This window comes from Anolis sagrei, chromosome 9, assembly GCF_037176765.1.
Source record: "Anolis sagrei isolate rAnoSag1 chromosome 9, rAnoSag1.mat, whole genome shotgun sequence".
Classification (NCBI taxonomy): domain Eukaryota; kingdom Metazoa; phylum Chordata; class Lepidosauria; order Squamata; family Dactyloidae; genus Anolis; species Anolis sagrei.
This window is the reverse complement of record NC_090029.1, coordinates 8,225,381-8,243,522: the sequence shown is the minus strand read 5'-3', so window position 1 is coordinate 8,243,522 and position 18,142 is coordinate 8,225,381. Positions and strand designations below refer to the sequence as shown.

Here is an 18,142-nt window from a genome sequence, read left to right as displayed (position 1 = left end):
ATAATGGGTTATATATATTTATATTCTAGGTATCTTTGAATATATATGATTAAACAGTGTAATTGAACATAGGAATACGGAATAATGGACGATGAGACTGGATTCTGTTTTTACTGTTGAGGCGCTAATGATTGTTATACTGATGTTTAATGATTTACGTTACAATTGTTTGTAATTGCCCTATACTTGTCTCGTGATGTTTTGTATTGATGTTGTTCACCGCTTTGAGTTGCCTGAGGGCTGAGAAAAGCGGTATATAAATAAAGTAAATAAATAAATAAATAAATATGTGTGCCTGTATGCATGTATAAAATTACTGAATATACACAAATTACTAAGCAGTAACCCACCCTGAGCCACGAGGAGACACAAAAAAAACATCATTATATATAATTTATGCTTGTGTGTGTGTGTGCATATGTGTTTGTTTGTGTGTATATATATATATGTGTGTGTGTATATATTTGTGTATCTGTGTATATATATGTGTGTAGACATGTATATATGTGTGTATATATTTGTATGTTTATATGTGTATGTATATTGTGTATGTGTGCTTGTCTATATGCATATTTCTGTTTATATATGTGTGCACGTGTATATTTGTGTGTGCACGTATATATGTATATATGTGTGTGTATGTAGATGTATGCATGTGTATGTAGATGTATGTGTGTGTATGTAGATGTATGTGTGTGTATATTTTTGTGTGCTTGGGTATACATATGCGTATGTATGTGTACATGTGTATATGACTGTATATGTATGTGTGTGTGTGTGTGTGTGTGTGTGTGTATATATTTGGGGTTTTAAAGTCTGTTTTGCTGTTTGTTTTTTTTGTATTTCTAGGGGTGAACCCACGTTGGACTGTTAGGTGTATTGTGTCAAAATTTTGTGTCAATTCGTCCAGTGGTTTCTGAGTTATGTTAATCCCACAAATGAACATTTTTATTTATATAGATAAATATAGAGATCAGCAGTACGAATCCTGGGAGCGGGATGAGCTCCTGGTGTTAGTCCCAGCTTCTGCCAATCTAGCAATTCGAAAGCATGCAAATGTGAGTAGATCTATAGGTACCACTTCTGTGGGAAGGTAACGGCGCTCCACGCAGTCATGCCAGTGGCCACATGACTTTGGAGGTGTCTATGGACAACATTGGCTCTTTGGCTTAGAAATGGAGATGAGCACCAGAGTCCCAGAGTCGGACACGACTAGACTTAATGTCAGGGGAAAACCTTTACCTTTACATATACAATATGTAAATAATACATATATATAATAATACAAACACATATATATCTGTGCGTGTGTAAAATATATACATACATATACTAATAAAAGGACACACATATGTCTGTGTATAAGTGTTGCGTATAAACATATGTGTTTATTTTATGTGTTTTAATTATGGTGTAACCTACCTTGAGGAGAGGTGGGTAAGAAATAATAATAGTTATAATTGTATTTGTCTGTGTATATGTGTTGTATCTGTGTATACATACAGAACTGCGTGGGGTTGTGTGTATATATATACACATACATATATATTTGTGTGTATATGTGTGTGTTTATGTATACATACATATATTTTGGGTGTACACACTCACACACTAAAACAAACCCACTTATTTATGTGTGCATATGTGCTCTCTATGTGTATATACATACATACTGTATATGTTTGTGTGTATATGCATTGTGTTTATCTATGTATATATACATACGTTTGGGTGTGTGTTTATATATACACACATACACACAAATAAACACATATATGTGTGTCTGTGTATACATATGTTTGGGTGTACACACACATACTGTCTATGTTTGGGTGTGTGTGTGACTATGTATACATACATATATATTTGGGTGTACATACACACTAAAACAAACACATTTATTTATGTGTGCATATGTGCTGTCTATGTGTGTATACCTACATATTGTATATTTATTTATTTATTTTTCGAACTTGTATACCGCCACTCCCTTGGGGCTCGGAGCGGCTTACAAGAATGGCTAAAATCTAACACAATTTAAAAACAATTTAAAAACAGCAATATCAGCGATCAAAACCCAGTCGAAACAGATATGTCTTACATGCCCTGCGGAAAGCTGATAAGTCCTGCAAGGCACGGACTTCAGGTGGCAGAGCATTCCAGAGTGATGGTGCCACTGATGTAAAGGCTCTGCATCTGGTTGCTGTTAGACGTATGGTCTTGACACTGGGAATTTCCAACAGATCTTGGTCCTCAGAACGGAGGGATCTCTGGGGGTGAGGCGGTTTTTGTGTGTATATGCATACTGTGTATAAATACATAAATGTTTGGGTGTGTGTGTATATATATTTGTGTGTATATGCATTGTATGCATCTGTGTATACATACATAAATGTTTGCGTGTGTGTATATATACATATTGTGTGTATATATATATATATACACACATATTTGTGTGTATATGTGTGTGTATATATACATACACATATTTGAGTGTACACACACACTAAAACAAGCACACCTATTTTTGTATCTATATGTGTTGTGTATGTGTATACATACAGATTGCATATGTTTGTGTGCTTATATAGAGAGGGATAGAATTCCTAGAGGTCAAACTCCTCCTTCCTCAGCAAGAGAAAGCCAATGCAGAGCTGTGGTTAATCTTGGGAGATCTAGGTTTAAATCCCCAGAGCCATGAAAGTCAACAGAAAGTGACCTTGGGGCCCTCAGAAGCAACGCTGGCCTACCTCCCAGGGATGTCGTGAGCTCCAAAGTATTATACATTTTTTAAAAAGGTAAAAATAGTGAGATATAAATTGAGATGGGTTATTTATGCCTAGGGATGTTATTTATTTATGTAATGATATCCAATAAAGCAGGGCCTGGAGTTTAAAATACAATTTCAATGTTGCCCTGTCCTACCTGGCAGGGTTGTTGTGCTGAGGAGGAAAAAGGAGCAAGGTCATGAGAGGGGGGGGGCTAGAGGAGGAGCAAGTCTCGCGAGAGTTCCAACTGAAAAGCAGGACATCTCGCGAGATTTCCCCCTAGAAGCAAGCACGCGAACGTCCTTCTCCTGAGGAGAAAGCAAACGGAACCGAAGCCTCCCAGCCTTCCTCCTCGGAGGACTTTCCTCTCACCTTGGGCGCCCACGAAGCCGAAGCCATGGTTCCTGAGGCGGCAATGATGGCGGCTCTTCAGTTCACGCTGAGAGGAATAAGGACGCCTCGGCCTCGCCGTTCCCTCACCGCAGCCAATTAGAACACCCCGCCTCCCTTCACCTTGGCATCCGATTGGTTGAGACTCCAATTAGGTCCCGCCTCTCACACAAGGCCACGCCTCCTTCCTTGCATACCTCTCCAAGGAGCGAGAGGTGGGCGTGGCTTATCAAAGGGGGCGGGGACATGGGCGGAGCTGATAGCAGAAGGGCAATGAGAGGTGGGCGTGGCTTATCTCAAAGGAGGCGGGGACATTGGCCGAGCTGATAGCAGAAGGGTAAGGGGAATGTGGGCGTGGTTTATCTCAAAGGAGGCGGGGACATGGGCAGAGCTGAAGGCTGAAGGGCAAGGGAATGTGGGCGTGGCTTATCTCAAAGGGGGCGGGGACATTGGAGCTGATAGCAGAAGGGTAAGGGGAGGTGGGCGTGGCTTATCTCAAAGGAGGCGGAGACATGGGCGGAGCTGCCTAGAAGAAGGGCAATGGGAGGTGGGCGTGGCTTATCTCAAAGGAGGCGGAGACATGGGCGGAGCTGCCTAGAGAAGGGCAATGGGAGGTGGGCGTGGCTTATCTCAAGAGGGGCGGGGCTTAGGAGAAGCTTTTCTGAAAGGCCCGGGAGATGGGCGTGGCTTCTATCATAAGGGGCGGGGAGATGGGCGTGGCTTCCCCTGAAGTAGGAAGTTGAGCTAACACGTGTTGTCAGTTTTAGTTGTCTGGCTTGGTTATGAGAATAGTTACAGAAAAACCCAGGAAATAACTAGTATAGTGGCTTGGCAATCATTATGAATAGTCGTTAAGAACAACATACCACAATCTTCAGTGAACAATACTAATATATCTAATAGTAATGTTGTGATATATCTAATATTAATATTGTTGTGATATTATATATATATATATATATATATGATATTCTCTCTCTATATATATATATGATATTCTATATATATATATATAGAGAGAGAGAATATCATATATATATATATATATGCAGATGACATGCACTCAGATATGCAGATGACACCACTCTGATGTCCGAAAGCGAGGAGGAGCTGAGGAGCCTTCTAATCAAGGTGAAAGAAGAAAGCGCAAAAGCCGAATTGCAGCTAAACGTCAAAAAAACCAAGATTATGGCAACAGGAATGATTGACAACTGGGAAATAGAGGGAGAAAATGTGGAGGCCGTGACAGACTTTGTATTTCTAGGTGGGAAGATGACTGCAGATGCAGACTGTGGCCAGGAAATCAGAAGACGCTTCCTTCTTGGGAGGAGAGCAATGTCCAGTCTCGATAAAATCGTAAAGAGTAGAGACATCAGACTGGCAACAAAGATCCATTGCCTAGTCAAAGCCATGGTATTCCCTGTAGTAACCTACGGATGTGAGAGCTGGACCTTAGGGAAGGCTGAGCGAAGGAAGATCGATGCTTTTGAGCTGTGGTGTTGGAGGAAAGTTCTGAGAATGCCTTGGACTGCGAGAAGATCCAACCAGTCCATCCTCCAGGAAATAAAGCCCGGCTGCTCATTGGAGGGAAGGATACTAGAGACAAAGCTGAAGTACTTTGTAGGGCTGGGCGGTTTTGTTTCGTTAATTCGTAATTCGTTAATAATTCGTTAATTTTTTTGATTACGAAGCGATAACGAACCATTCTGGAGCAATTTTTTTAAAAAACGAATTTTTAAATACGTTTTGTAAATGCTTCGTATTTCGTTATGTATTCGTTTCGTTATCGTTTTGAGGTCGTTTCGTTATTATTTCCGCATGTCTGGGGCAAGTTTTATAGTTGTTTTTTGTTTAATTAGTGAAAAAAATTATAAATGTCACACCAACAGTCAACAACAGAGGGAGAGGGAAGCTTCAGAAGTTCCCCCTGTCCCATTTGGAGGGTTTTTAGCGTATTGCACGGTTGCGTCCGCCATTAACGAATCGATTCGTTATTGTTTCGGAAATTTTTTCACATTTACGAAATTTCATAAGTATCGAACTTTTTAAAAGGAAAATTTTGTAATTATTTTAAATAACAAAACGCAAAAACCCCCCAAAAACGAATCGATTTTAGAAACAAATTTTTCCGTTGTTACCCAGGCCTAGTGGCCACATCATGGGGAGACAGGAAAGCTTAGAGAAGACAATGATGCTGGGGAAAGTGGAAGGCAAAAGGAAGAGGGGCCGACCAAGGGCAAGATGGATGGACGGCATCCTTGAAGCGACTGGACTGACCTTGAAGGAGCTGGGGGTGGTGACGGCCGACAGGGAGCTCTGGCGTGGGCTGGTCCATGAGGTCACGAAGAGTCAGAGACGACTGAATGAATGAACAAATATATGATATTCTCTCTCTCTCTCTCTCTATATATATGATATTCTATATATATATATATGTTTGTTAAAATGCAATGCAATTGTTTGGTCTGCCCCTGACACGATAAATAAATAATATATATACTACAACTTATGATATAATACAATATAGAAGTGATACATATACATATATATACACATATATACTAGCTGTCCCCTGCCACGAGTTGCTGTGGCCCACTCTGGTTGTCAGGGGTTCTATGTGGGAGGTTTCGCCCAATTCTATCGTTGGTGGGGTTCAGAATGCTCTGTGATTGTAGGTGAACTATAAATCCCAGCAACTACAACTGCCAAATGTCAAAGTCTATTTTTCCCAAACTCCACCAGTGTTCACATTTGGGCATATTGAGTATTCGTGTAGAGTTAGGTCCAGATCCATCATTGTCTGAGTCCACAGTGATCTCTAGATGTAGGTGAACTACAACTCCAAAACCAAAGGACACTGCCCAACCCTTTGAGTATTTTCTGTTGGTCATGGGAGAACTGTGTGCCAAGTTTGGTTCAATTCCATCATGGTGGGGTAGAGAATGGTCTTTGATTGTAGGTGAACTATAAATCCCAGCAACTAAAACTCCCAAATGACAAAATCAATCAATCCCCCCCTAAACCCAACAGTATTCAAATTTGGGCACATCTCTGTGTACGAACCGACACGATATCTTCGATTATCTGGAGAGGCCCTGCTCACACTTCCATCTGCATTGCAAGCATGATTGGTGGGGACGAGGGAGAGAGCCTTCTCGGTGGTGGCCCCTCGACTCGGGAACTCACTCCCCAAGGACATCAGGCATGCTCCAACTCTGGCAGTCTTTAGGAGGAGCCTGAAAACATGGTTGTTTCAGTGTGCCTTCCCAGAATCCCAATAAATACTACTCTCAAATGTCAAGGTCTATTTTCCCCAAACTCCATCTGTGCTCATATTTGGGCATATGGAATATTCGTGCCCAGTTTGGTCCAGATCCATCATTGTTTGACTCCCAAGTGCTCTCTGGATGTAGGTGAACTACAACTCCCAAACTCAAGGTCAAAGCCCACCAAACCCTTCAAACGAACATTACATTTTTATTTATATAGACTAGCCGTCCCTTGCCATGCGTTGCTGTGGCCCACTCTGGTGATCATGGGGGTTCTGTGTGGGAGGTTTGCTCCAATTCTTTCGTTGGTGGGGTTCAGAATGCTCTTGTAGGTGAACTATACATCCCAGCAATCACAACTCCCAAATGTCAAGATTCTATTTTCCCAAAATTCCACCAGTGTTCACATTTGGGCATACTGAGTATTCGTGTAGAGTTTGGTCCAGATCCATCATTGTTTGAGTCCACAATGCTCTCTGGATGTAGATGAACAACAACTCCCAAACTCCAGGTCAATGCCCACCAAACCAATATTTTCTGATAGCCATGGGAGTTTTGTGTGCCAAGTTTGGTTCAATTCCGTCATTGGTGTAGTTCAGAATGCTCTTTGATTGTAGGTGAACTATAAATCCCAGCAACTACAAATCCCAAATGACAAAATCGATTTTTTTTTTAGTGAAGGACATACATTGACTTGTTAGGTGTCTTGTGTCCAAATTTGGTGTCAATTCGTCCAGTGGTTTTTGAGTTCTGTTCATCCCACAAACGAACATTACATTTTATTTATATAGATTTTTGTATAATATAGTACAATATAGTACTATACAACAATATAATAATGGTGTATTATATTGTTTTGTTGTTTATTTGTTGTACAACTCCCAAATGACAAAATCGATTTTTTTTTTTAGTGAAGGACATACGTTGGGTTGTTAGTTGTCTTGTGTCCAAATTCGGTGTCAATTATATTGTTTTGTTGTTTATTTGTTCAGTCGCTTCTGACTTTTCGTGACTTCATGGATCAGCCCACGCCAGTTCACAATGAAGCAATGTTTATAGTGATGAGATCACAGGAGCTGTCTTCATAGACTTGTCAGCAGCCTATGATACTGTGAGCCACCGCCTCCTCCTGAGAAAAATGTATAATATCACCAAGGACGACCACCTCACCCGCCTCATAGGAAACCTGCTACAAAACAGGAGCTTTTTTGTTGAGTTCCAGGGCCAGAGAAGCAGATGGCGGAAACAGAAGAACGGCCTGCCTCAGGGGAGCGTGCTTGCTCCACCCATGTTCAACATCTACACAAATGACCAGCCACTGCCAGAAGGGACAGAGAGCTTCATCTATGCTGATGATTGCGCCATCACCACCCAAGCAGAAAGCTTTGAGATGGTTGAATAGAAGCTCTCTGAAGCTCTAGGTGCTCCTACTGCCTATTACAGGGAAAACCAGCTGATCCCTAATCCATCTAAAACACAGACATGTGCCTTTCACCTTAAGAACAGACAAGCATCCCGAGCTCTGAGGATTACCTGGGAAGGAATCCCACTGGAGCATTGCAGCGCACCCAAATACCTGGGAGTCACTTTGGACCGTGCTCTGACCGACAAGAAGCACTGCCTGAACATCAAGCAAAAAGTGGGCGCTAGAAACGACATCATACGAAAGCTGACAGGCACAACCTGGGGATCACAAACAGACACAGTGAAGACATCTGCCCTTGCGCTATGCTACTCTGCTGCTGAGTATGCATGCCCAGTGTGGAACACATCTCACCACACTAAAACAGTAGATGTGGCTCTTAATGAGACATTCCGCATTATCACAGGGTGTCTGCGCCCCACACCACGGGAGAAATTACACTGCTTAGCCAGTATTGCACCACCTGACATCCGCCAGCCAATAGTGAAAGGACCAAGGCAGTGACATCTCCAGCTCACCCCCTGTTTGGGTATCAGCCAGCACGTCAACGACTTAAATCAAGACATAGTTTTCTTAGATCTACAGAGACACTCGCTGGAACACCCCAGCAAGCGAGAGTCCAAAAGTGGCAGGCTCAAACCCAGCACCTCAATCCATGGGTGATACCAGATGAGAGACTCCCCCCTGGGCACACAGAGGACTGGGCGACTTGGAAGGCGCTGAACAGACTGCGCTCTGGTACCACGAGATGCAGACCCAACCTCAAGAAATGGGGCTACAGGGTGGAATCCTCGGCATGCGAGTGCATCGAAGAACAAACCACTGACCACCTGCTGCAATGCAACCTGAGCCCTGCCACATGCACAATGGAGGACCTTCTTGCGGCAACACCAGAGGCACTCCAAGTGGCCAGATACTGGTCAAAGGACATTTAACCAACTACCAAGTTTGCAAAATCTGTGTGTTTTTTTCTTTTCTTTTTTTAATCTGTGTGTTTGCTTTGCTCTGCTAGAACTGTAATACAATGGTATGGTTGCTGATGACACGATAAATAAATAAATATAGTGATGAAAGGCTTGGACTTCATAGGGAGGCTTCTATAATAAATCTGGGCCATGAGCTCAAGGAAAGATGAGTGAGTTGTGAGACTGCTTCTTGATCTGTTTCTTCTTTCTCTGAGGAATGCAGGCTATTGATTGCCACCTAGCGTTAGAGAAGCCGGTGCAAAGAGGAAGGATAGATCTCTATCTCTTTGATGTGGCTTGCAGACCAGAAGCAGCAGCCGCAGCAGCCACAGCGATGCTTTCTCCGAACATGAGATGCCCTTCTCCGGCTTTTCGGCTGAAAGAGGAGCCCTTCCTTTGCACCCAAAGGAAACTCTGGACGGACAGAGGAACCGCCTCCCTGGGTGACCTCCTTGCAGAATTGTGAGCCTTTCTTTCGCCTCCCAACTTTGGATGCTCTCAGCGCCATGGGACGGGATGCTCTTGGGTGCTGAGAAGACGCCTCTTTTACGATGGGTAACAAGCAGACCATATTTACAGACGAGCAGTTGGATGCCTATCAGGTAAGCGGTTCTTGGGAAACTGTAAAGCAGTGTTTCTCAACCTTCCTAATGCTGCGACCCCTTAATGCCGTTCCTCATGTTGTGGTGACCCTCAACCACAACATTATTTTATAACTGTCATTTTGCTAATGTTATGAATCATAATGTAAATATCTGATATGCAGGATGCATTTTCATTCATTTGGCACAAATACCCAATACGCCCAAATTTGAATACTGGTGGGAGTTGGTTTTGTCATTTGGGAGCTGTAGTTGCTTGGATTTATAGTTCACCTACAAATCCCACTGTATGATGATGATGATGATGATGATGATGATTAGAAACACAGTAAGATGAGTCCACACCAGAAAAGATCACTCTCCTGATTGTATTATTATTATTATTATTAGTATTATTATTATTATTGTATTATTATTATTATTATTGTTGTTGTTATTATTATTGTTATTATTACTACTACTACTACTACTACTACTGAACTCCACCAACGATGCAATTGAACCAGACTTGGCACACAGAACTCCCATGACCAACAGAAAATACTGGAATGGTTTGGTGGGCATTGACCTTGAGTTTGGGAGCTATAGTTCACCTACATCCGGAGAGCACTGTGAACTCAAACAATGATGGATCTGGACCAAACTTGGCACAAATACTCAATATGCCCAAATGTGAACACTGGTGACATTTGGGGAAAATAGACCTTGACATTTGGGAGTTGTGGCTGCTGGGATTTCTAGTTCACCTACAATCAAAGAGCATTCTGAACTCCACCAATGATGCAATTGAATCAGACTTGGCACACAGAACTCCCATGACCAACAGAAAATACTGGAATGGTTTGGTGGGCATTGACCTTGAGTTTGGGAGCTATAGTTCACCTACATCCGGAGAGCACTGTGAACTCAAACAATGATGGATCTGGACCAAACTTGGCACGAATACTCAATATGCCCAAATGTGAACACTGGTTGAGTTTGGGGAAAATAGACCTTGACATTTGGGAGTTGTGGCTGCTGGGATTTATAGTTCACCTACAATCAAAGAGCATTCTGAAGCCCATCGATAATACAATTCGGCCAAACTTCACACACAGAACCCCCATAACCAACAGAATATACTGTGTTTTCTGATGGTCTTTGTCGACCCCTCTGACACCCCCTCGCAACCCCCCCAGGGGTCCCAACCCCCAGGTTGAGAAACACTGCTGTAAAGTCTTCATCTCTTTACATTTTGGATACTCCCATTTATGTGGCTCAAGATCTGAAGCTGTGCTGGAAGCAGGAAATCATCATCATCATCATCATCATCATCATCATCATCATCATCTCTATACATTTCTAGCACTCTCTTTGGGCCCTTCCACACTGCCCCTTAATCCCAGGATCTGATCCCAGATTATCTGTTTATCCCAGATTATCTGGCAGTGGGGACTCATATATTCCAGCTTAAAGTACTTAATCTGGAATTGGATCCTGGGATAAAGAGCAGTGTGCAAGAGCCATTTATGTGACTCTTGTGGACACATCTCAAGATCTATATGGTTGTTGTCGTCGTCGTTATTATATTATTATTATTATTATTATTATTATTATTATTATCATCATCATCATCATCATCATCATCATCATCATCATCATCACAACAAGATTAGTCCACACCAGAAAAGATCACTCTCCTGGTTGTATTATTATTATTATTATTATTATTATTATTATTATTATTATTTTTAATTTATTTTTGGTTTTCGTGTTTATAAACATACAAACATTCAAACATATTGATAACATTAATTGATTATCTCGTAGTTCTTTACAAAATTGTTTACATAATGTCCTTCCCAATAAAATCAAATCTGAAATTTACATCTAACCTGCTTTGTTATCCATTCATTCTGGGTATGGGATGAGGGGGTGGAACAGGGGGGTGAAGGGTGGGGGGGTGTTTGTGGGGAGGGGATAAGACAAGGGGAGCTATACTCATTCATTCAAACACTGGACTTCCCAACCTTCCACGAGGTAGTTTTGGCATAATTCTTGTCAATAAATACTTTCTCTATTAGTCGCATTCGTCAACATTCACTTTTTTTTTTTATATAGCTGTATGTTTTGCCTTTCTTTAAAATAATTTCTAAGTGGTTGCCACTCTATTTTGTTTTTTTTATTGACATCATATACCATATTCGCTAGCGAATCTAGTTCCATGTAATCCCTTATCTTCATTAACCAAGTCTCCATGGGGGGCTGGTCCTTTGCTTTCCATTTACTTGCAAATACTGATCTTGCCGCTGCCGAGAGGTGGTATAATAACATTTCCTTGTTTCTTTCCAATTCGAAATCTAGTAGATGGAGAAGATAATATTCTGCCTTTAACTCAAACTTAGTCTTTAAGATACCCTGCACTTGTAAGTGTATGTCCTTCCAAAAGATCTTTGCCTTTTTACACTGCCACCAGATATGCAGATATGTTCCCACTTTGGTACCGCATTTCCAACAAATATTGTTAACTCCCTTGTAGTACAATGCCAGTCTTTGGGGTTTAAATGCCAGCGCGTGAACATCTTGAACCAGCTCTCAGTGATATTAACTGATTTGGCAAATTTAATTTTAAATTTCCAAATTTTTTCCCAGTCCCGCAGCAAAATGGAATGTCCCAGATCTTTTGCCCAGGAAATCATGTTCTCCTTTATGAGATCCTTTTCCGTCCCCCATTCCAAAATTTTTTGGTAGAGAGGTTTTATCACTTTCCTCTCTTTTCGCATAATTGTATCCCAAAAAGAATCTACTGGGGCAAAGCCATTTTTATTGTCCTCTTTGAAACAGTCTGCTACCTGCAGGTAGTGGAACCAGGAAAAGTTCTCATCCAGGGTCTTCAGGGTTTCTATTGATTTTAATCTGTACTGGGCCGATTCCTTTTCTAGTAACGTGCTATAGGGATGCCAATGGCTGCTGGGGAACTCCCTTTTGTGAAAAGCCTCGATGGGGGAGACCCAGAGCGGGGTTCTATCGTAGAACCTAGATTTGTACCTCTCCCAAACCTTCAACAACGCGGCTCTGATGATGTGATTGGAAAAACTTTTTTCCACCCCAGCCTTTCCGTGCCATAGATAGGCATGCCACCCCCTTCTGAGCTCAGCTCCCTCTAAATTGAGGAGCTTTTTTTTCCTTAAGGTGGCCCATTCCCTTATCCATGACAATGCGCTGGCATCAAAATACCATTGTAGGTCCGGCAAGCTTAGTCCACCTCTTTCCCTTGAGTCCACCAAAGTTGTATATTTGATCCTTGCCTTTTTTCCCTGCCAGATGAACTTCATGATGTCTTTTTTCCATATTTTAAAGCAGTGGGTTGTTCTTAGAACCGGGATCATGTGGAACAGAAAGTTCATTTTTGGCAGTACGTTCATCTTGATCATTGCTACTCTCCCCATTAGGCTTAATTTTAGATCTTTCCAGTTCTCTAATTTTCTGGCAATTTCTTTCCATGTTTGTTCGTAATTATTTTTAATCAATTGTGTATTATTTGCCGTTAGCGTTATTCCTAAGTATTTTATTTGATTGGCCACTTTGAAGTGTGAGATCTTCTCCAGCTCTAGTTTTTTTGCTCTACAGATGTTTTTTGTTAGAAATTTGGTTTTTTGTTGATTTATTTTTAGACCTGCCAGCTTCCCATAGTCCTCTATTACTGCTTTCCAGTTGGCGATGGTCTCAACCGGATTCTCTATTAAACAGACTATGTCGTCCGCATAAGCTTTTATTTTAAACTCATCTTTTCTAACTTTTATGCCTTTCAGTCTGTTGTCTTTTCTGATGTCTTCAAGGAGGATTTCCACCGTCATAATGTACAAAAGGGGGGAGAGTGGGCAACCCTGCCTAGTACCTCTCTCCATACTGATGTTGTCTGATAACTGCCCGTTAATTTTTATTCTTGCACTTTGTTTTGAATATATGGCCTTTAGCATGTTGTTGAATTGGAATCCCATATCTTTTTCCCGGGCTAGGTGGTTCATAAAATCCCAGTTCACCCGGTCAAAGGCCTTTTCGGCGTCGAGGAACAAGAGGCCCAGTTCTCTTTGATGGTTGTGTTCATGAAGCTCAATTATGTTTATAATGGTCCTTAGGTTTTCATTCATTTGTCTTTTAGGTAGGAAGCCGGTTTGGTCATCCTTAATAGTCTCATTGAGATACGTTTTTAATCTATTGGCCATTAGCTGAGCAAAGATCTTATAGTCCGTGTTTAGTAGGGCAATGGGCCTATAGTTTTTAACATTGTCCTCCTCTGAGCCAGCTTTGTGGATTATTGTGATAGTCGCCTCTCGCCAGGAGTCTGGGATTTTAGCTTCAGTTAGGACATTATTAAAGACCTCTTTCAGATGTGGTATTAGTTCTTTCTGAAATGTCTTGTAGAATAGGGCGGATATGCCGTCTGGCCCGGGTGCCTTATCGTTTGGTAACTTTTTTATGGCACTGCCTATTTCACTTTCCTCTATCTGGCTATTCAGTAATTCCCTTTGAGCCTCTGTTATTTTTTCTAATTTATGATTTGCTAGGTACCTTGCTATTTTTTCTTCTGGTATATTTTCTTTTTTATATAACTCTTTGTAGAATTCGCAGAACTGTCTTCTAATCTCTTCTTCCTCTAGATAACATACTCCATCTTTATTTATCTTTGTGATATATTGGCTTTGTCTTTTTTCCTTTAGGGTTTTTGCAAGTAATTTGCCCGGTTTGTTGGCCTGTGCGTAATATTTGACCCTTAGATATTTTATATTTTTAGCAATATATTCTAACTGCGTTGAATTCCATTGTTTCCTTATTAGCTCCAATTCCATCTTGATCTTTTTATTCCCTGGTTTCTTTTTAAGGGTATTTTCTTTTTCCTCTATCTCCCTCATTAATGCTTCTTGCTCAGCTATTCTTATTTTATTACGAATTATTCCTTGGTTGATTAGGTGACCTCTGACCACCGCCTTGCTAGCGTCCCATACAATTTCAGCGCTTGTGCCCTTGTTGGTGTTCAACTCGAAGTATTCCAAAATTTGATTCCTGCAAAGAGCAACATCTTCCTCTTTTTTCAGGAGGTATTCGTTTAATCTCCAAACTCTCCGCCGTTTTTCCCCCAGGACTTGCAACAGTATCGGGCAGTGGTCCGAATGTGTGCGTGGCAGAATTTGGATCTTGTCAATTTTTGTAACTATCGAATTCGATGCCCACGCCATGTCAATTCGGGACCATACTGCATGCCGGTCAGAATAACAGGTGTAATCTCTTCCTGTGGGGTTTTTTCTTCTCCAAACGTCTTGAAGAAACCAGTCCTTTTTCAGCTTTAAAAAGCATTCGGGGAGTCTCCCACGGATTTCTTGTATCTTCTTTTTTCCAGTTTTATCCTTAATACAATCCAGCACCCCATTGAAGTCCCCCACTAGTATCAAGTTGTCAAAGGTTTGTTCTGCAAGTTTCCTTCTTAGTGTTTTTACAAAGTTCTTTTTGGAACCATTGGGGGCATATAAGTTACATATGAGTGTTGTTTGGTTGTTTATGTTTATATTAATACCTATGAGTCTTCCTTCCTCATCCTTGAACGCCATAGTGGCCTTGTATGTCCCTTTCACATAGATGATTACCCCCCCTTTTTTTTGTGTCGCTAGAGAGTGAAATTCTTGACCTAGTTGTGGTTGGATCATGTAATTACTGTGTTTGGGGATGATATGGATCTCTTGTAGAGCAATAATGTCATACACACCTTTTTTCAGAGTGTTAAATATCTGTTTTCTTTTATTTGGGGAGTTCATCCCGTTTACATTATTCGAGTATATTGATAAGCTCTTCATTATGTTGCATTTGTTTGTCTTGCTCCAAAGGTCCCATTCCTTTTTCAACTTCTTCCTCCTCGGTTGAGTCCGGTCTTGGTCTTTTCTTATCTTTTTTATTCCATTCTGTTTTCTTTACCGTCTCCTTCCTAGTTGTTTCTCCTCCTTCTTTTGTTTCTTTGGAGTTGTCTGCGTGTGACTCTTTTTCTAGATCTTTCAGCAGTTTCTTATGAAACTCTTTTGCTTTATCCTCTGAGGTGATCCATAGTTTGTTTTCTTTATAAGTAACTTGAATTCCTTCTGTGCGTTCCCACCGGAATTTAATTTTGTGTTTTTTGAGCTCATCAGTTAAAAAGTAATACTTTTTTCCTGCTGCTCATGGATGCGGGTGAAAACTCCTTAAGGATGATCACTTTTTTTCCTTTGTAAGTAATCGGACCAGTGGATTTCATTTTTAGAATTTCTTCCTTTACGCATCTCCTATTGAAATCGACTACAATATCTCTTGGGACGTTGTTTCGCTTAGCATAGTTGGAGTTTACTCTTTTGATGGTATCAATCTCTCTAGCCACCTCTTCAATGGATGTCTTTAGTAATTCTGCCGTGATCTCCACTATTATACTTCTGAGATTGTCCCCCTCTTTCTCTTCAATGTTTCTGTACCTTAATTGGAGCTCCGTATCTTTACTTGCAAGCTTCTCCTGTTGTTTCTCCAGCTTTAGATTTTTTTCTTCTAGACAATTCATTCTGGCTTCAGTTTTTTCCTGCAGTTTCTTTAATTGTGCATTCTCCTTTTTCAGTTCTTTGATCTCATAACTCAAAAACCACTGGACGAATTGACACCAAATTTGGACACAAGACACCTTTTAGGCCAACGAGTGACCATCACTCATAAAAACACTGAAGAACACAGCAGAAGAGACTTAACAAGCAAAAGAAAAATACATTACAACGCATGTGCGAAACCACATATATACACATACATACACACACAAAACACATATAGACAGACCGGGCCACAGCAACGCATGGCAGGGGACGGCTAGTATTTAATATATTGTATAGATTGAGTCATTATAAAGCCCAAACCTCCGTGGCTCTATTTTCCTGGAATTCAATTCATTGTGATTTGCAAGATTTACTCCATTATGGGAGCCCTGAAAGAATCTCACCAAGAGATTATTTTCGCCCCAAAGCTATCTAAATCTTGAGTGTGTTGCCATTAAGCCGAGGAGACGGTGAGATTGAAGAAGATTAAAAAGCTTGGATGCCTTTAGCGACGCGACACATTACCTCCGGCGGCATCGATAACCCATCATCAGAGAGTTAATTACCTCTATTATCAAGGGCAGCAGGTCAGTCGGGGGAGGAACCTTAGACCTATCGAAATGGAGAGAGAAAAAGACACAGGACGGGCATCTACACTGGGGGATTAACACAGTTTGACACCACTTTCATGGCCCTGACTCGATGCAACACTAGGAGTTGTAATTTTGACAAGCTGGAATGTGTCCAGAGGAGGCCGACTGAAATGATCAAGGGTCAGGAGAACAAACCCTATGAGGAGCGGCTTGAAGAGCTGGGCATGTTTACCCTGCAGAAGAGAAGGCTGAGAGGAGGTATAAATACGTGAGAGGAAGCCACAGGGAGGAGGGAGCAAGCTTGTTTTCTGCTTCCTTGGAGACTACGACGCGGAACAATGGCTTCAAACTACAAGAAAGGAGATTCCATCTGAACATGAGGAAGAACTTCCTGACTGTGAGAGCTGTTCAGCAGTGAAACTCTCTGCCCTGGAGTGTGGTAGAGGCTCCTTAAGAAACTAGCCAAAAACCCTGAACGAGACTTCCTTAGGAATTGAACAGACCACTAATGGGGTACTGCTCCTCAAAACAGTATTCTAGCTATCTACTCAGTAGCTATTCTGAATACTTCACAAAAGACTGAACCAATCTTCTTCTCCAAATCCAAACTCGCCTTCGACAATACATTCTTGTTATTTTATTCAACTTATACCAGCCTCAGTGTGAATACCTTTGTGGTCAAAGTATTACTAAAAAACAGTTTCACAGCAGCTTCTAAGAAACTATAGTGACACAGTGTGTGTTACAGAACAAACTCTCAAATATTACCTCAGCCTGATTAACATAGAAATGGTGGCAGCAGAATTCCTTTGAAGAATCATTTTAAGTCTCTCAGTTCCAGTGGTTCCCAGTTCCTAACTTTTAAAATATAATTGGTTGTTTTCTGCTTCCTTGGAGACTACGACGCGGAACAATGGCTTCAAACTACAAGAAAGGAGATTCCATCTGAACATGAGGAAAAACTTCCTGACTGTGAGAGCCGTTCAGCAGTGGAACTCTCTGCCCCAGAGTGTGGTGGAGGCTCCTTCTTTGGAAGCTTTGAAGCAGAGGCTGGATGGCCATCTGCCGGGGGTGCTTTGAATGCAATTTTCCTGCTTCTTGGTAGGAGGTTGGACTGGATGGCCCATGAGGTCTCTTCCAACTCTAGGATTCTATGAGTCTATGATTCTATAAGGACGTTAGTCTTCTCCGTCAAAGGGCGCTGGTGCCCCACCAAACTACACATCCCAGGATTCCACAGCATGGCAGTTAAAGTGGTGCCAAACTGGGTTAATTGTAGTGTAGATCCAACCTGAGTAATCCATGCTCTCCGTATTCTCCCAGCCAAAATAATTTTCATTTAATTGGAATTTGCTTGCTACAGTAAAGCAAATATATGTATCAAAAGCAAACTTGACCAAGGGAAACTAACTTGCCTCTTTTTTCTTTCCCAATAAGAAAAAAGGGCTTTTTAGGAAATGTCTATTTAACATTTATGTTGATGACTTATAAAGAGAAATGGACTGTGAATAATATATTGCGCCTATCAAACGGCTCCAGGCTGTGACTTGAAAGTGG

At 41.3% G+C, this 18,142-nt stretch overlaps 2 protein-coding genes across 2 annotated transcripts in view; one reads left to right on the top strand and one right to left on the bottom strand.

Moving 5' to 3' along the window:
* IDH3A (isocitrate dehydrogenase (NAD(+)) 3 catalytic subunit alpha) overlaps positions 1-3,284 on the bottom strand; it is a 32,744-nt gene extending 29,460 nt beyond the window's left edge. The window contains exon 1 of the mRNA XM_067471254.1: positions 3,141-3,284. Within this exon, the coding sequence (XP_067327355.1) occupies positions 3,141-3,167 (27 nt within the window). The 5' untranslated portion in view covers positions 3,168-3,284. The remainder of the gene's footprint in view (positions 1-3,140) is intronic.
* Positions 3,285-9,115: 5,831 nt separating this feature from the next.
* CIB2 (calcium and integrin binding family member 2) overlaps positions 9,116-18,142 on the top strand; it is a 64,436-nt gene continuing 55,409 nt past the window's right edge. The window contains exon 1 of the mRNA XM_067471253.1: positions 9,116-9,417. Coding sequence (XP_067327354.1) covers positions 9,367-9,417 — 51 coding nt within the window. The 5' untranslated portion in view covers positions 9,116-9,366. The remainder of the gene's footprint in view (positions 9,418-18,142) is intronic.